This window comes from Opisthorchis viverrini (genome assembly GCF_000715545.1).
Source record: "Opisthorchis viverrini unplaced genomic scaffold opera_v5_12, whole genome shotgun sequence".
In the NCBI taxonomy this organism is placed as follows: Eukaryota; Metazoa; Platyhelminthes; class Trematoda; order Opisthorchiida; family Opisthorchiidae; genus Opisthorchis; species Opisthorchis viverrini.
The window spans coordinates 1,853,418-1,873,016 of record NW_008751668.1 but is presented as its reverse complement, the minus strand read 5'-3'; the positions used below and the strand labels follow the sequence as shown (position 1 = coordinate 1,873,016).

The 19,599-nt window shown below is 44.9% G+C and overlaps 1 protein-coding gene across 1 annotated transcript in view; it reads right to left on the bottom strand.

Moving 5' to 3' along the window:
* The window catches only part of T265_01144 (hypothetical protein), a gene marked incomplete at both ends in the record, with an annotated part of 60,183 nt that overhangs the window by 26,574 nt on the left and 14,010 nt on the right, over window positions 1-19,599 (bottom strand). The window contains 5 exons of the mRNA XM_009165105.1: window positions 2,029-2,229; window positions 3,916-4,173; window positions 5,091-5,621; window positions 8,889-9,115; window positions 14,532-14,765. Of these exons, the coding sequence (XP_009163369.1) occupies window positions 2,029-2,229; window positions 3,916-4,173; window positions 5,091-5,621; window positions 8,889-9,115; window positions 14,532-14,765 (1,451 nt within the window). The remainder of the gene's footprint in view (window positions 1-2,028; window positions 2,230-3,915; window positions 4,174-5,090; window positions 5,622-8,888; window positions 9,116-14,531; window positions 14,766-19,599) is intronic.

Sequence of the window (19,599 nt, the reverse complement as noted above, 5' to 3'; positions counted from 1 at the left end):
CGTACATGCAGTTGTGGGTGTGCCAAAACCAGGGAAGCACATACACGCGAGCACGGTCGCTGGAGAGCCAGTCAATAAACTAGGACCTAGAACGCTATTAGTGTTCAAGCCGTCGGGAACACTGATATCAGTGGTTGAGTTGGGAATGAATGAGTGAATGAATGAATGGAAAGAGTGAGTGAAAGTTTAGCAACGGAAAGTATCACTTTCACACTTGACACCGTCCAGCTAAGTGTGGAAAAAATTCGAGGTAAACGTATAATGACCGAGTGCATGTGAATGGCTTATATTCAGGTAATGCGGACTGATTTGAAATGATGCAACTGATCGAAAAGAAGTATTAATGTAGCAGAACCTCTCGAAAGAAGTGAGGGGGTCAAATTTTGTTGGATGCTTGCTTGTGGTGAATGCGAATGGCTGGCAGTGTATCTAATTAGCCTCAGTGGAGTGACTGATCGGACAATCGTAGACAGAAAATAGATGAAATCACGTGATAAGATTGCCCGATCCGCAACGTATCCCAAAAAGTATATAACTTGTTCAGCTGTAGCACCCTTTCGGTAGCTAGCTGCCATGCCACTCGAAGGAAGCACGAGGGCTGGGATACTTCCAATTTGCCCAAACCTAGACAGGAGAAGTCGAGAAGCAGAGGTTGGGTTCGAACCACAAGAGCAGTCCATGATACATCTCATCAAACAGTTTACTGATATTTTCACGTGAAATCATCTCCATCCTTATTGAGGACTTGCTGCGAAGAGAGAACTAGCGACACCCGAGCAATTAAGCTAGTTATATTAGCGTTGTGTTGCGCCAGGATAACTAACCAGGTGATTTAAAATAATTGCAGCAGCAAGGTTAACATGATTTGCCATTCCTCTTCTGACCTACCGCGGCTATTCCATTGTATTAAGTACATCGTGCTTTCGTGACGTATAACCACCCACAGGCCATTCTTATCACAGCTGTGACTGATTGTCTCCAGACGGCGACGTATAGTTTGAGGTCCAGATTTTGCCGCAATGCTTCAAAACTATGCTGCAAGCTGCCAGAACTAATCGATCCGTGTTTAGCTGTTCAGTATTCTATTAAATGTGATAGGCTCAATCAAGTGAGAATGTTCGTAGGTAGTTTACATTCGAAATTTCTCTGATATTAAGGGAGAATATATGGACAGAGTTGGGCTGTTAAAAAATATACTACTGACTGTTTTATTCTGAATATTTTGGGTGGAGTGGACATAAGGACTCATTTTATGTTTGAGTGGCTAGGATCAAGCCAAGGTTTATTTCAACAAGTCAGAAAGGTTACCACAAAAGTTCCGGCTCTTCACATGCACTCAGTACCGCTTCACTCTGTTTAGATATCGTTTTGCGTACAACAGCTATGTAGGGTCTGGGGGCGAGATGGACCAAGTGGTTACAGCGTGAATTTACTGACCGGAAGGTCCGTGGTTCGAACCCGACCTCTGCCACTCGACCTCCCCTGTCTAGGCTTGGGCAACCTGGCAGTAGCCCAGCCTTCGTGCCTCCTTCGTGTGGCATGGCAGCTAGACCCTGAAAGGGTGCTACAGCTGGACGATTTTTTAAGGGTCTGATCAAAGTGACCACACAGGAATTGTCAATTCACGTCTCTCTTCGAAGTTCTAGTGTCAAACTAATGTGACAGAGAACATGACTGAGAAAAACGAAATTTACACAGGAAACAACAAAAGGAAACAATTGGTTGCAAACGAAGTACTCTTCTTACGATGCAGTTTCGCAGCTCTGCGACTACAGAATATGCTGAGGATCTTCGCAACCATTTCAGACTCTCCCAGGTCCAAAATAGTGGCAATGCATGGCACATTAACACTACAGGTACCATTGAGCGGGAATTTCTTCCACACATGCGTAAAGTCCAAGCATGTCCAGCCTATCCAACTGTCGGTCAGGTGACCTTTGAGTGCTATAAGTTTTCCTAAGTGAGGACCAATCGCTGATGTATGAAAAAAGGTCACAGTCTATAGTATCGACAGAAAGACCTGCTCACCTTGCCTTTAATTCCGGACCTGTAGAGCACAGGGTTCTGCATCAGTGTATCAGGGTCAATAGGATTGTCCCATATGCCCATCAAGAACGGAGGCAATCCAGTCATTGTGATGCTGAAGAGAATTTGGGATAGTTGATCAACTGCATTGCTTCCGGAAAAACCGTTGAAAAGTTGAAACCAAAATAGTAGGAATATGTACACCTAGAAGACAAGGGAAAAAGAGGAGAAGGAACATCATGATTCAGGATGCGTACATACGTAATGGTAAAACGCATATCACTCCGCTTGTGCACAATCTTAGCTGCCACAAAAGCTCAGCACTGATGGACGAGCATACTGAAGCGAAAATCTTGTCGATGGGAAGGTCTGAAGAGATCAAAGGGTTCATGTGACCAACCACAGTGTTAAATCAGTTGAGAAACTAGAAATCTGGTGGACAAAAAATAGGCGTTTGGTAGAAGGATGCTTCTAAAATTGGACACATCGATATATCTTGAATCCATATGAAGTGTGTCCTGTATGAGGGAAGTCAAGTGCCCAATAGGCAAAATCAACGCCAATAGAACTGAACAATAGTCTCCCTGCCTTTAAGTGCAGTGATACCCTTCCTCCGAATAAGGGAAAGGACCTTTTTAGCCCTTCTACTGCAGCGGATTTTACACTAGATCACGGTTGATAAGCAGCGCCGTTGCTCCGCCCCCCGGGGACAAACTTTTCCGCAAAGAGGTGGCTAGTAGCCGAGCACTACGTATGGTGTTTGGACCCGGTTGATGAAAGAAGCAATGACTTGAAGAGCTCTTTAGTCACTAAAACGCATTAACATCGTGTTCGGAGGCTAGCCGTCCCTAATAACCGAACATCACATCATTTAGACGGGTGTGTCACGTGCAGGACACGGGTCAAACGAAGGCATGCCCTGATTGGTCAGAATGCCAGCCAATCCGAGCCAAGCACCTTTGACTCGACGCTTCTCGCCCCCCCCCCTAACAGAGATTTTGGCACGACCTTGTGGAACACTCTGTGACTAACCTATAAATACAGATGTAATGATTCTCCTTTTGTCTCCATACTGGGTTGTGTAGAGCTACCGCGCCTTTTGATATACCGTAGTGGGCGAAGCAGGAAGCCAAGGGACCGATACAGAGTTGCACTACCGTCCAGCAAGGCGCAACACGTCGGTGATGTTTTCCGAGCCTACTGGTGTTGCCATACAGCGAGTCTTTTGAAGCTAATACCAGTCTGGTGTTCGCTCCGAACCACACAGCCTACAGGGGCTTGTGCAGAGCATGACTAAATTTCGGCGATTTACAGTCGGTGCATAAGAACCAGGACCTTCCATTTGGTAAGTTAGCGCCTTAAACACTGAGCTATTCCACCCATAACACAACTGTCATTAAACCTTTCGTGCTACTAGGGCACGGCCATCCAATGTCCAACTAATTATAAGTTGGTGGCAGAGACGTTTGGACACTAGTAGTAGTTTATAACAGTAATCATTGTGCATGGTGAAGGCTTTCAATTGAGTGCTTACTCCAGTCGAGTGTACTTCACCAGATGGTAAGCCCGTGTCTTACACTAGGAGGGAATGAGCACCAGAACTACACAATATTTGGCAAGATGTGATTCCGTATAGTAACCTAGGCCACTTTGGTGGGCTATTTCAGAGATATCAACCCAGTTACTCTGTAACAGTTTCCAAGGGGCGATTGTCCATATACCCATTCACCCATCTCTTCTAACTCTAGTCACAAAAATCCCAGACATAAAACCGTATTGATGTATCGGATTCGCGAACAAGAGCTCGAAATGATGAAACTTTTCCGATCAACTATGCAGACAACGCTATAGAAACAGTGCATCGATGTTGGCAGACAAAATATGACTTACACCATCTTTGTAGAATAGATAGAGAGCAGTATGGGCCAATTTTTCGTAACACAGATGCCCATGCACAAGGACCAGGCGACGGAGGAAGCGAAATCGACTGATTGCAAAGTCGGATGCCATCACCGCTTGCATTCCTTCCTCGCCACCGATCCCCACTCCAACATCAGCGACTTGAATCATATTGACATCGTTTGCCCCATCGCCAATCGCCAGTGTCTGTACGGATAATCCTTTCTTTACCAAGCTGACAACACTAGCCTGAGAACGAGTATAAACGGAATGAGGTCACAGAGAAGCTAAGCGTAATAGCTCACCGATTCAACGATCGTAAAGAAACCGATATTCTGTGGTTAGTATATTTACCCTACCTCCTCAGCTCTAATCGGCGCAGGACGTAATCGAAGGGCTATCAGGACGTGTAACCAATCACGAATAAGCGGAGGCGCGCGAGTTTGACCCGAATATGAGGGCTATGAGAGTGGGAAATTAAAACTGAACAACTTAACTGTCTAAGCAGCCAGAATAGAAACGGGTTTCTGAGGCCAAAGAGTCTTTCTTTCATGAAAACAGAAGCTAGGCTTAATGGGAGCAATTACAGATGGATTTTCAGCTCCAAATGAAATGTGATATTCACAAGTGTTCACCTAGAAACACCCATGTCGTGACAAGAAGGACGTGGTCGATATAAATGGTCAATCAATAAACAGATAGGTTCCAGATGACTCTCTTGTCAAAACCAAACTGGTATGCAAATAGTGCGTTTGTCGAAATTAGTCCAATTTGGGTTCACATAGAACATAAAGTTGACGGAAAAGCGGGGACTGCTTCTACCTGATGAACTCCAAAAAGGGCGAAACCGGTTGTGGTCTGTCAAAGAGTCCTAAAAAAGCACATGAGTATTGCCTTACGGCTAGGACTTAGTCTTTTGTGACACTGCCCTGAAGTGAAACCCCGAGACATCCACATTATTTACAGAGGCTAAGGAAAGTAATTGTGCAATTGTCCCGGACTATTCAGTGTTAGATGGTCTGTATCAGGGACAAATTGTTCTTGCATTTTATGGAGGACAGAATTCCAACAACGGTTTCGTGCCGTCCCCACCGACTGATGGCACAGGTGGCACAACACATTAGAATCACCCAACTGAAGCTGTTCAGGCATAATGACAGGCTCACCTTTTGTGATGGTGTGGAACGGCAACACAAAACACTTGTACAAAGTCGCGCGAGTCGAAGGAAGCTTCCTTTCATATCCTCTTCCAAGGCGAACTGAAGTGTCTCTCCATCAATCACGAGTGCGAGTTTGGAGGTCTCAATAGACGCCCGACGCCTCTGCAGATTTCTGATGTGCATACGCTTCTTCAAACGAGGTCGTCTTCGTGGACGCCGAGGCGGTGCACGACTTTCCGATAGGGACCGGGTAATTCGGCGATTCGACCGACCGTTTGACAGTTGGAGACGATCATAAACCTGCGTCGGGGGCGAACAGACGCGAACATGCCTGGGGTTCGAATGTGTGCTCACGTGATTGAAGTTGACCGAGGTTCGGGAAAAACCGTTCAGCGACGGGGAAGGGGAGGAGTAGGACGAAGAGGAATCAATATCAGGGTCATCACTAACCACATCGTTGATTTCGTCACATTGAGGCCATGGATGTCCGAATAATAAAGAATGCAAGTGACAGTTGATTAGGTAGCCCGTCCGTGTCTACAAAAACATTAGAAAACAGAATATTAGTGTCCGGAACAAACAGGATTCATGAATAAAACCGCTTAAGATGAGCAACTAAGAGATGTGTTCTTTCTGCACCTGGTTATCAGACTATTTGAGCGAACATTGAACAACAGGGCAGGGTTTAACTTGGTCACTCACGAAACATGAGAATATTCAATCTATCACACATTTCTCTTCTACTAAAATACAGCAGATTGATGCAGAGACTTTTGATCAATTTACCGTCAGGTGAGAAATCTGCTTAGTTCTTGTACCGCGGCAAGGTCGGGAGAACTTCGGCCTAATTTTATTAATGTGAAGTGGTAGGCTTTGAATTTTGGTAGTTTAACATTTCTGAACTTCCAGTACATGATCCAAGAATATTAATTGAGCTTCCCGTAACATCGCACTATCAAGTAGGAACTTCTAGCAGCGTGTTTAGTTGGTGTCGATGTAGCCCTTAGTTTCTGTTTTAAGACTTTCTTACTCCGTTTTATACAAGTAAACAACTGGTTGTGAGCCGCCCCACTATCCACTTCAAACATTCAAAGTTTGCGGTATTTGAGGTATACGGTGAGTGGCAATATTCCGCCTAGAGCCACTGACAGATAATCGATCGCTTCGGATTCACGCTCTCCTTTGAGGAAACAGTCCGAGTGACTGAACCGTCGGAGAGGACGAACAGTAGCTTATTATATCAAAACTGCCAATCGATGGTAGACTTTCATCCTGTCACTTGACACTTCGCCTTTGGTTTTTGCCACACCAACGACGCAACCAGAAAATCGTGATGTCGAAATTTAAACGGCAGAATGATCTGACGAAATTAGCCGCAAGTATGATTATTGACAGGCAGCTAAACTACCCGGCAAGGTCACTATGAAGTAGGATTCACCGAAGTGTCAGGCAGTCAGTCAGTTTATGAACCACCAGGTTGTGGTGCATAAAAAGAGTAACGTGACCGTCAACCGGGTGGCCTAGATGAGGCTTAGACAAGATGTTTAATTGATCAAGTAGATGTTGATATGTTTGTCGAGCATGCCAAATGAGAAAACTTGATCGGTGTATTGTGTGGGTATTTTCCTTCTTCGAAGTTGTATTTATGTAGTTTGCAAACAGCAGCTCTGAGCTATGACTTGACTGGCTATTGGGAGGCATCGAACCTGGAGTCTGGTTGGCCCGACCATGAGCTGTGTTGTGTAGTGGTTCGTATGTCTCGTGTCCGATCGCATCATCACATGCTGAAATGGTTGTCCACAATCTCCTCTTCTGGTTGGTCCGTTCAAGACTTGTGCTGCACCATAGTCCAACTTGCTGTTGTGTGATTGCCTGATGGTGTACCTTCCATTTTTAACAGTTTGCTGTCTTCATCCTGATTGGTCCATTCCAGACTTGCAGTATATTTTCATGCGCCTGGTTGTTTTCCCTCCTGTGGGGCACTCGTTATTTCGAGTCGTTTGGTAGCCAGATTTGGTGATCCTTGATGCGAGCTGTAAATTCCATTTCAATTGATTTGCCCTTTCAATCCAGATGTCTTATTGCTTCAGTTCTATTGGTTTCTACTTTGATTCCTTGTTCCATTCAATATTTGATGGTTCTGGATTTCCCTTATCCCCAGAGGTTGATAGACAGGTTCAATCACAATGCGGAGTACCATACTTCCATGGATTTGCCTTCTTTCTTTGTTCTTGCTTGCCCTAGTACGCTAAGGTGTTTCCAGTTGTATTCGTGTCCTTCTCAGTCTTCATTTACAGAGATGAGCGAGTTGATCGTGTCTTCTAGTAGCGAGCTTGTCTTCATTGAACGTGGCTAACATTTTTCTCCTCACACCTCCTACGCAGTATTTGCCACAATTCTGGCATTGAACTTGGTAGATAACGCTTGTGTTTCCGACTGCATTAGCTTCCCCGTTTGGTCTCGATAGCGTTCTTCGCGGCGTTTCCCTAGGTTTGTGAGTCACTCTTATGTCAAGCCGTCATGGTATCCTTGACTTCATCCCCAAAATGGTCCTTATGTATGGTAGTGTAATAGTTTTGCTTGTATTTTGAATCGTCGACTTGGTTGAGTTGTATTTTTTCGGAGATCTCCACAGGAAATCATTTGGCCAACCGGTTATCTGAAAGACTTCTGTAAGCGTCTCTCTTCTTTCGCCTTGGATTACACTATTGCAGGGAATTTCGATTCGCTTGAATAGTATCCGAGTGTAGCTCTGTTTGTGACAGTTTGGATAGTTGCTGTGTTATTTAAGCCATTGGCCAGCATCCGTGACCTTTCTGTAAACTTCCGTTTGCATCTGTCAATTTCGCAATATTGTGACCAGGACATATAAAACCTCTAGCTCGTTGTTGTCTTCTTCTTGTAGACGATGTTTACCAGTTGGCTTGTACGTGGTGAATCGCTCTCTTTGATGACGATGAAAGTATTGTCTACATAACGTATCCATAGTTTTGGACTGATGCTTGGTAATACGATCCTCCCCAGTTTTTGCGACAACAGTTATCAACAATTACAGATGTAACGGTGGAAACTACTGATGGGCATACGAGTAGTATGTTATCTCACAAGTCCTCTTTGCGTCTACTGAAAAAGGAGATTTGTTGCGGAATTTGTAGCATTCGTTTACATTCCAATGATGTTCAATGAATATCCAACAAAGTTTGGGAAGACGCGTTCGAGAAGAAGACGGATATTTAGCTTTTATAAACACGATGCATATGAGAGTTTTGCTTCCCTGTCCAATAGCCTGTAACTGTTCAGTTGGTGTTTTATAATGAATAACTCCGCAGCGAGGGCCTTCTTTCCTTCACCAATATTCCAACACATTATCAACAATTTATGGTCTCTAATGTAAATCACCGTAATGCCCACATGGAATGTCATAAACACCGCACTCAAAAAGAATGGGAATGCAGTTGAACCGGAGTAAGAAATGGAATCAGGGATCTCATTCTGACACGGATCGTAACTAGAATGAGGAGTTTGGAGCCACTAATTTTTGCTTTGACATATTGACACAGGAGCCGATCAGTACGTCGGAACAGATTTCCCCAAGGATAAAACGTAAGTCTCCTTACTCCTTCCACTAAAGGAGAAGCACTTTTTTTTATCTCAACGGGAGCTGATTCCAAGGAGGGGAGGATTTTGTCCGGCTGAAATGCTCGGCTCTTGTCTACCGTAACGACCGACGTAAAAACAATAAGGGTGATAAGATGCACATTAGTCGTGGAACAGCAGTCCGTAGGGGGACAAATCTTTCGTTACCTTGGAGGATGCATTGATATAAATCAGCTTATGTTCGTCAGTGATCAGGTGAGCCGCATGAGCCACATTCACCGCGGTTTCTTGTTTGTCGCCCGTGAGGACCCACACGTGGATGCCGGCCTCTCGTAAACACTCGATGGTTTCAGGTACGCCTTCTTGTAATCGATCCTCGATACCTGTCACACCTGACCAGATGAGTAGAAGCAGAAGGAAAATGAACATATTGACTTGGTTCTAGTAGGCTAAAGAGATGGACGAACTTAGCACCGTCCCTAACATTTGAAGAAAGAAATAAGTCACACCAAAATAGCCACATTATTGATTCTTCGCAGTTCATTCGCCACTGCTATTACTACGATTTGAGTGTGGTTCAACGGAGATAGCAATGAAGAAATTTGCCTACCTAAGGAACTGTATAGCATTTAGTCACTTATTTGGCAGTCGTACGATGCAATGCGAAAGCAGTGTCGCCAGTTCTGGTTTGCCAAACCTCTTACTTGAGAAAAGGTAGGATGGAACAAGACTGGTACGAATCACTTGTGGCTGTGTGGCTAGTTCATGTAAACTCCCACCATAGTCCAGGAACTTCTAGCCTAATTTCTCGCCTCCCTCCGATTGACATTCTAACAGAGCAGCACCTGGCACAGTCTATCAATCTATAACCGTCACGAAGAGACTGGACCTTACCGTGATGTGACGGTTTGTGTACCTCAGCGATCTGTTGAGCTATACCGGGTGTCCGCGCAACACTCGCAGAATCTCTGATACCAGGATGGTCAATGGTTAAAGGTCTGACGAACACAGTCTCTCGGTCCTCCAGGTGGGGGATGGAAAATGTGTGGCAGCGTATTCTGTAAAAATGGTAATGTACTTGCATTTCCAGTCAAACACTGTTGCCATGCAGTCAGGCTTTTTAGCCAAAGGTTTTGGTTGAGGGCCCAAACTGTCCTCCTGTCTAGGTGTGGGTGCCCAGGCGGCATCCTCGCGCACATATCGATTAATGGTCAGCTGTAAAGCAGGGAATTCCCGTGGCTGTTTTCAAACTAAGTTTGAATTTAAATCACTAGTTCGAAAATGAGGCACGTTCTGTGGGTGACGCATTTCGGTTTATAACCGGTCAGTTCTGAGTTCAAGCTGTTGTGTATATAACATTACAATAAGTGAGCTCTAAGAGGCTACTAAAGATCAGGCATTCCATCGCACGCATGTAACTCGACGACACTCCGCATTTGTGTCCCTTATGGGAAATTGCTGTTTATCACAAGTGGGTGCTGTTGGTGAGAGAGAGAACATCATCCGACGCCGTTTGCTGGATGTTCGTTAGCGGCCCAATGAATCAGGTGATGGACTGCCGATGAAATATTGAGATGCGTATTTAATGGGATTTTAGCATTGAAAAAATAAGATGTGTAATGCAAAGTTACCAAGAAGCGTGAAGTCACGTTCTATCTTATCCATAAGAGATTGGAGAGCAGTTGCCGAATCTTGAGCCGTAGTTTCGGCGACTAGATATTCTCGTGACCAGGTCTTCAACTCATCCTCCGGTACAATCTGTTGAGAAAGAGCGACGGATGGAAGCGAGGATTGTGGACGGAATGCAGTAAGGTCACCGAGAGCGGAAAAGCACACACGAAAAAATGAGGTACTGTCGCATTCGTACTAGTTGCCATGCGGCTGCGTTGGGCGCAAAGCTTGATCATTGGGTAAGGCCTCCAACAAATTGGCGCCTTCAAGCCGGGTACCGCCTACCCGTCCTAATCAGCTGTACATAGGGTTTTCAACCAACCCTTGGGGTCACCAAGAAGGCGTATTTACCAAGTTTACATCAAAGCTATGTTCTAATTGAATCCCGCGTTACATGTAACTGACAGAATACACTCACTTGCAAATTGAATTGGTCTTAACGACACACTCTCAAATAGTTTCTCGCTTATGATATCCGTGCTGCACAAAGTCACTGCACGTTTCATCTGGCACAGTCTCCGAAATATCGCGGCGTCTATTCTTCACAGACTACGCCTACATGAAGAGCCCGAAATCGAGCTGTCCAAGAGCTTTCGTGAATCTTATAAGTACTGTGTTCCACCAATACAACGTAGAGCACTATCTCGAATATCGTATCAACTGAACTATGAATTGGCCTTTGTGTAGCACATTTTGTTGAAGAATACCATAAGTGGGAAGTTCATTGGAGTCTTCCGTTAGTACTATTATAATTTGCAAATGACTGTACACACGTACTTAATAAAAAAATAAATGGATAAATAAAAAGAAAAAAGAACACTGGGGAAAAGCTGATAAATCATACGACTTCCGGAGTAACAGCCGTACAAAGACAAGCAAATTTTGCGGAGATTCCATGGGAAATCTATTGAGAGGGGACTCTATTACTTCCTGAGGATCCGGGATTTTGCGGTCACGTCCTAACTACGTGAGCTGCAGCTACAGTTGATGAGATTTTGAGAGAGCATCTTCCAAAATTGCTGTGGGTTTGTGCTCTAATGAACGGTCAGATCTCATGTTCAAAATGCGGTAGAGAGCAGGCTGTACACGATGCGGACAACGAACTATCAGGGGGCGACCTTACAACTGGTCTAACGGTCATGTGTGTATGTATGACATTTTGGAGAGCTTTACGGTCCATGAGCTTCATCAGAAATCAGAACTATATCGGAAAACAAGAAAAACCACGGATTGCATGAGCTTTTGGGTTACACGCTACTGCAGGGATCAGAATATTTACTTGCCCACTTTATTAAAGGCCTTTTAAAAACCTTGTCACGCTAGACAGCTACCTTGTGCTTTTAGATTACGCGCCTCGAAATAAACCACAGTAGGTAAAAAAAGTTCAGCTGTAGCATCCTTTCAGGGTCTAGCTGCACACGAAGGAGGCACGAGGGATGGGATACTGCCAGGTTGCCCAGGCCTAGACAGGGTGAGTCGAGAGGTCGGGTTTAAACCACGGACCCTCCGGTCAGTAAATTCGCGCTCTAACCACTCGGTCCATCTCGCCCCCTGCAGTGACCTGCTTTGGAACGGTCAGTCGAACCACACTAGGTTAATGACGTGCTTCGACTGACCGTTCCAAAGCAGGTCACTGCGCGTTTATCGGTGCACCACCTGATTGGATTTTATCACTAGAATCTATATCGCGGTTAGGTACCGAAACGATGGACGAAAAAGCAAAATATGGTCACTTACAGTACCGAGTGTTGTTGGTAGTGTGAGGAGATTTGGGATTTTTGAGGGATTTCGTCCTGTAAGTGAAGCCAATCTATGCTGAAAGGCCGAGAAGCACTGTGCAGCTGTTTAATCCTTATTGGGAATCATCAGCAGTGCGCATCTCACGAAACTCCGAAGAGTCTCGAACCCGCGACCTCCCGGCTAGTAGTTTGAACACTTAACCGTTCGGCCACGAGTGGCTGATCAGCAGAAATTCCACTCGAAAAGTTGCTAACACGAGCCGGGAAGGATTGAGTGCCCTAGCACTGGCTATGCGCGTTACAGTGAACTCGTGCTCATGGAGGGAAACCCAAAAGCAGAAGACCTTGAAGAAGCATAGTCCGAGATTGGTTGCGCGGACAGAATCACCACAGGAGGTAGCACGATCTCAGCTAGCAAGCCAAGTCCAAACTGGGCAACCTATTCAGTTTTGCCACATGTTAAGCGTCTTGTTACGTGGTACCAACTGTGAGGGAGTTCAGTAGAGAGTCACGAGACGAAATCTTCCAATCTGATTTGGCACAATCGATCAAAACGCAAGACTGAGGTGCTGTGATTTAAAAGTACACGCTGTCTGGTGTGCCAGGCTAGCAAAAAGCCTTCGGGGAAGTAGTAAATCAATTTCAACGAATAGATATCATTGAAATACCCGGTCATCCTAACTAACCTGATCAAAGAGTGGGAAAATACAAATGTTGGGACCTTTGTTTTGTCTTGTCTGAGTATAACATATTCAGAGATTCAGAGCGTGGTAACAAGGATGAAAGACACTCAGAGAATGGTGGCGATTCTGATACCAATGTCAAAAGAGAGATGTTTTCAGTCGATACTTTTTGCACACAATGCTGGTTGCTTTAACCTGAGCAGCAATGATTTAACGACTGAGGTGTTCGACTGCGTAACAAAACAGTGTGCATAACCGACTGGGGTCAACTGAGTGATCTGCGATTAGAAGGTATCTTGCATTCAATGATGCTGAGTCTTCCTAGTTGGACTGGCAATTTGGTGTCTCAATCTGTGTATCAAATACATCTGAACATGCTCAGCTGTTGTTTTTCTAAAAAGCTGGTCTGTTCTACACGAAAATTGGAAGTGAACTTATGGATAACACGTGTGGTACGCAGATCAGATACTGGCAATTGAGTAGCTTGAAATCTTCAGTGGTTCAGTCCGATCCAAGACAGCTTTTGGTTCCTGTCTAGTGTTAGTCAACATGTGATCAACCTGAACTGGCCATCGCTCCTCTGGAATGTGAGGCTCTCTGGAAGCGCACAGACTCAATGTGAAACCCGGAGTTCTGTACAGGACAAGTTTAACGCTTAACCGTTCAAAGCACCCTTTCAAACTTTGTCGGGTTATTGATGGAATGTCAGCACGAAGGTTACCCTCGGTGAATGAAACGTTGAGTATATGCAATAAACTCTACAATTATCATTGTTTTTTCACACAGTCCACTGTCTACTCGAAATCACTCGTCTCGAACACCATACGGATATTCTGAATAACAGTATGCTCCATAGAGATATTTCCTATCGAGATCGATTCTCTATTTATGAAAGTAGCAACGCCGAAATCAGATCGCTACGAATTCCACCAATGCCATTCGAAGACTGTATTCCCAGACAGCTTCACTTATACTTGTGAAAAACAACCCAGTTTCTCCTTGATCAGGTTAGTATTCACCCGAATGTATAGGTGGTTTACGGAGCGTTAGGCGACTATTTAGTTACTTTAGAAATCTCGCTAATACACTATCCCACACTACCCGTCATACCTATTACATTCACTTTTTGAGTTTCACAACTGCGGCATGTAACTACGGTCTAGTTAGAAGGCTGTTCTATGGGAAAAGAAGCATTTACACTCGAGATGAGTTACACAAAGCAGAGATCCTGAAAAAAACTCCACCAGAGAATAGGTATCTGGGGCAGTTCGGCCAAATGCACGGAGTGCAAAAACCGAGGGTGGGCTTTGGCGAAAAGAAGGTTTTCGTGCGATTTCTACTTGAGTATGGTCACATATTTGCAAACATTAGACAAGAGCAAGGGATAACTTTGGGTAGGACTTTTGCGGCTGCAGAATTGAAGACAATCTACTATAACCACCGGACTAGATTTAGACCTATTCGATCTGGAAGTTCCAGTCTCTCGGTCGTACACGTCATTTATCAGTTTACCTGAATTTGAGGTGACACTAATCCCGGTAGGATCGGCTAGCGTTTTACTCAAAGAATAGCCAAAGTATTCGATACGTGGGTAGAAGGTACCAGGCTGTTAACATGGCATCATCGATTGCAAGAAACATTCTAGCTGACCTTAGTCAGTTAATTGCAGCTTTTTTACGCAATCGAACACTCTGATTACCGGCGACCAGATATGTGCTCAAATTCTCGGTGGAAATATACAGCCCACCTTTACGTACATAGCAACTCGTATATTTTCTGCGAACGGTACATCGGAACACCACAGGAACATCGAAAATAACATGAGATTCTGAGTCGATCCACAAGAATAAACGTATCACCTACCCGCTTTGCCACCACCAAAGTGCGCAGTCCAGCTCGCGAGAACTCATCAACATGCATTCGAGTTATTTCCAGTCGTCTTGTTTCAGCGACGTCTACAAGAGCAAAATAACAGTGAGTTAAGGCAAAAGCTGCGAGCCTATTACTAATTGGTTCGACTGGTCGTGCAGACAAACACTGAAAGTATTGCCTTGACACACTTTTATGACGTTGAAGGTCGTTGAAGGGTAAATACAGTGGAGTTGGATGAAGTGCTTGACAGTCTGGCCAGGTGGTTGCCTCCTGAATGCTGCTCATCTCACCGCTCCGAGAGGTTTTCATGGAATGGAATACGTGTTTTTTGACCATAACACAAATTATGGATGGAAAGCGGTAATCTGGAAGCTAAATACTACTGAAATTATGATGCACTAACGGCCCATACAATTTCGGACTAGGAATGATGAGGATCAGAAGTTTCGGACAAAAATCGGTTCGGATTTTATTAAGCAAACTAAGCGCCATGCGGTGTTTCATATGGAAAGTCAGAACAAACCGTAGCGGTCTCGGTTACTGTGAGCGATTTTTTTTCAAAGACCCTTGAAAAAGGTTTCCGAAGGCAACCCAAACGTTTCATACCACCACGCTGTGTCTTGACTTTAAAACTTTCCACACGATCAAGAGTTTTGCTACTGTTGCATGAAACAACTCAGACGTAAGAAGAGGTTGCATTGGTAAACTCTCAAACCATGCTCAGTGAAGTGGATATGGAATCTGGACAATTGGGATTGTTTATCACGAACCTAGCAGTAAGATATCCGAAATAAACCTTACTCCCACGGATATTACATCAAAATTCGACCGCACAGCCAACCATAATCTGACCATGGTGCACACACCCTTACGTACCGATCAAGCGGAAATCTCAAATTTCTTAGACAGGGAGTAAGACACTGTCAGGACGCACCCGGACTTGGAAAAAGTACATGTGCTGAGAGTGACGCATCCCCAAGGTCACCATCGGTTCGACACGTCCAGAAAGCAGGTGAGTTGGCGGAGCACACCAAACACGGCTTAGTAACATACGACCAGCGTAGTGGGCCTGAGAGTGTTCACGACCGGAACACCGCCATTGGCTGTACGGAACGAACAAGTGAACGACCATATTTGGCCATTTGGTCATCCTATATATTTACGCAGACGCTCTGTATGTTTTGCCCTAACAGTACAGCCGTGTCCCCAGTTCTCGGCCTTCTCCCTATCGCGTAGTCTGGCAGGCACAGTGCAGGCGTAACCCAATAGCTCGGCCACCCACGATACAACAGACACTGTCCTTCGCGAAGTACACCCGTTCTCACGAATTTCGTACAATTCGGGTTCAAATAGTACACAAAGTTGACGGAAACTCGGGAATTACGCATTCCTGATGAGCCTGCAGAACAGCAAAACAGGTTGTGGGCTGTTGAGTAGTTGTCAGTAACCTCATGAGTGGTTTCATTCGTGAAGACTGTCCTGTACCGATTTATTTTCTGTAGTTTGAAGAGATTTTGAAGCTTTCATCTGGTAATTGAAGCCAGCCTGTCGTAGTGCAAGATTTTTTACTTTCAAATTAAATTTTAAATTTTAATTTTAACTTATCAGCGAAGCCAATTTATACCGAAAGGCTTAAAAGCACTGCACAGCCATTTCATCCTTAATGGGAATCATCAGCAGTACGTACCTCACGAAACTCAGAGCTTCCTTACCACGACCGTCCAAACTGTGGTTGAACACCTAACTCTTCAGCCATGAGCTGCTGTGTGATTGGCTCCCACTTAGACAAGGAATAGCATTACTCATCCTTCAATCAAGTGGCCGCGTTTTGACCGGCTCTTCGAATGACCGTCTCAGACGGGAGTTTCACTCACCTTGCGAAATCCTCTCCCTCACAATAAGACCAAAATCTGTGTGGCCCACACGAAGGATAGTTTCACGAGATGAGTAAAGTTTCAATCTGAGAACTTGTCATTCGAGGAGCCAGTCAATACGTTACGATGCGTTGTGGTTTCCGTGAAGAATGGATGGCCTATGTTCTTTTCAAGTGATGCATACTCATGCTGCTGACCAGCCCCTCGTGGCCGAACGGTTCAACCAGTGGCCGGAAGGTTGCGGGTTCGAAACTCTCTAAGTTTCGTGAGCCACGTACTGTTGATCACGCTCAACAGGAATGAAACAGTGCTTGTCGGCTTTCAAGTATAGATGGGCCTCACTTACAGGAAACCAACGAATGTCGAAAAACCGAGAAGCTCAGCGCAGCGGTTTTATCCTAGTTGGGAATCATCAGCAGTCAGCTTCTCACGAAACACCAGCGGGCATCCAGCCTGAGAATCGCGAACGGGCACAACCAAAAACCCGATTTTTTGGCCTTACAATGGCAAAACGGATAAGAAGCAAAACATCAAATTCAGCTTATTTGGGGTTTTGAAACTTGAGTTGTGCAAGACAAGAGCAACTCAACGAAACTTGTTGACTTGTCCTTGGTAAGAAGAGGAAGCAAACACTGTGCGGCCGTGGTTAATGAATGGTCAAGTTTTCCACTGTGACCTCCTGGTTCGACTTTCGTAGTGTGTTTATGGACCGATGGTTTTGTCGAGATTTTGGTCCTGTTTAGCTTCGTGTTGGTTTCCTGTAACCTACCTGGACATCTATACAGTGGTTTTGGATATGTGCTTGTCTGACACCATGTTTTGAAGAGGAATTCCTTTGCATCCTCCTCTAACCTTCCCTAAATTCTCGGCATGTCAGGCTTAGTAAATAAAATGCTGCCATCGGTGGGGGAAATAACTTATTTCTTCAAATCCACTACAGACCTGCAACATAAAGTATTTCGTGCGTTTATTTTCTAGGAGGGATGTAAAGTTATGTCTAGCTACGAGTGCCATATCTCACCTCCGGAAAGTGACAAGCGGGGAAGGATTGTGCTTACCGAAGTCCAGTGTGAATCATGAAGCATGAAATCAATCAACGGGAAAAATTTCGAAATAATAAGCATAAGGATAATGAAGGCCTAGTTGCTTGGATTTGTTATCAACTCGGTGTATTGATGCAATGCCATCCGACGGAAGCACAGACAGTAACTTAATGACGGGCAATAGGTGCATTTGATTCCATCGCGTTGCAGTGTAAATAGGCTTTTTGTAGTCCGAATGGAGGCTCCCCATAACCTGAGGAAAACCGATAAGGTAGGACTAGTTGTCGTTCTCGCAAAAAAGGCTGTAAGATTTTGGACCCGTTTATCCGTTTTGACATGAAATCCATCGCCAAAAAGCCTTTTTAACGACAGACAACAATACTTTACCCCCGTTGGAAGCTGCCTCTATCCTAAGAGAGGAGACATTCCGGAGTTCATCCTCCGAAAAGAACACTGCCCCTGTAGTGTACTTTTTCGGAGAAGTGTAATGCTCGAGCTAATGACAGTGACCGACTGCCTCAAAATGACCACAACGCGGTCTTTCAACATAATGGAGCAAGCTCAGAACGACAAACGAGACACTGGAGAAGTAACTGAAGTTCGGCCAGTAAAATTGCCTAGCCTGAATACAGATATTGTGACAGGGTAGTTAAGACTTGGCTTTGGAACATGTTGCCCGAATCAGATGGAAACGTGCATTAGTGCTTCGTACAATTTCGGTAGTTATACACCTCACGAAAGCCATTGTCACAATATGCTTGAGGGCATTACGATGGAAAAGGTCCGCGCTGCCTATGGATTTGTTAAACAACGCAGCCAATGACGACCCACTGAGGATGAGCTCTCACTGATTGATAGTCCTGTTTCAGCAGTAAGCTTTCAAAGAATCAGATGGTGCCACTCGAATGGTGGTAGAATGAAAACATCAATATTAAGGGTTTGGAGTGAACATGTGTGATAACAGAAAGATCGGTCTCTGTGAATGTCTGCCTCGTGTCATCTTTGCACTACAAGCTGACTTACTTGTACACCTCACACGGTCCAAAATAGCCGAATCTGCACCTTTTGTATAGAGAATCGCATCGTTAGTGGCTGGATGGCGAATCAGAATTGACATTCGTTTCCTTATGGAGTCAAACGGTAGAATATTTAGCACCCGGATGCCAACAAGACCATCAGCTGTAGAGGGCCAAAAAGGTCGAAAGAGAGAGATATGAGCTATCAGTGACCAGTTGGCAGAATTGTTGTTCACAAAGTATCGTCAGTCACTGAAGAAAACTATACGGATGAATAAAAATACATTGTGAGACTGAGGATGTTCTTTCAGCTGTAACACCCTCTCGGTGCCTAGCTGCCATGCCACCCGAAGGCAGCGCGAGGTCTGGGATACTGCCAGGTTGCCCAAGCCTAGACAGGGGACGGGTTTGAACCATGGATCTTCCGGTCAGTAAATTGGCGCTCTAACCACTGAGCCATCCCGCACCTGAGACTGAGGGTACAAGGCACTGTAACCGCTCCCCTGCAAAGTTCACAAAAGTACTTCCCACATGGGTCTCGCTTGGAGGATGTATTTGACATGAGTTTAGTAGAAACCCGACCGCAACAGTATTCTAAGATGCGCTAAATGAGAGCACTGACTGTACTGTTTATTACACAGAATAGTGGGAGAATGAATGTTTGAACAATCAGCTCCACCAAACGTGCATTGCAACTTGGAGAAGCTATCTGGTATCCGGACATAAGTTCATTAGCAAATAAGGACAAAGTACCTATCGTTTCAAAGAGGTTTGGTAAACAATCGGTGAATTTATTGTTGGGCACCACTCCCATCCCGAACCAATTGCCCCGGCATCTCTCGACGAGCACAGGCGAGCGAAATCTGTGAACGACCCCAAGAGGAATATTCAATTAAAGTGTCCTAGACGGAAAAATCAAGGCCGCAAAAATCCGGGTTCAACATGAAGACAACTCTCCCTAACCATCTATCGTAAATGTTAGTCATCCCCACTAACCAACAAACAGGAATATCATACTGA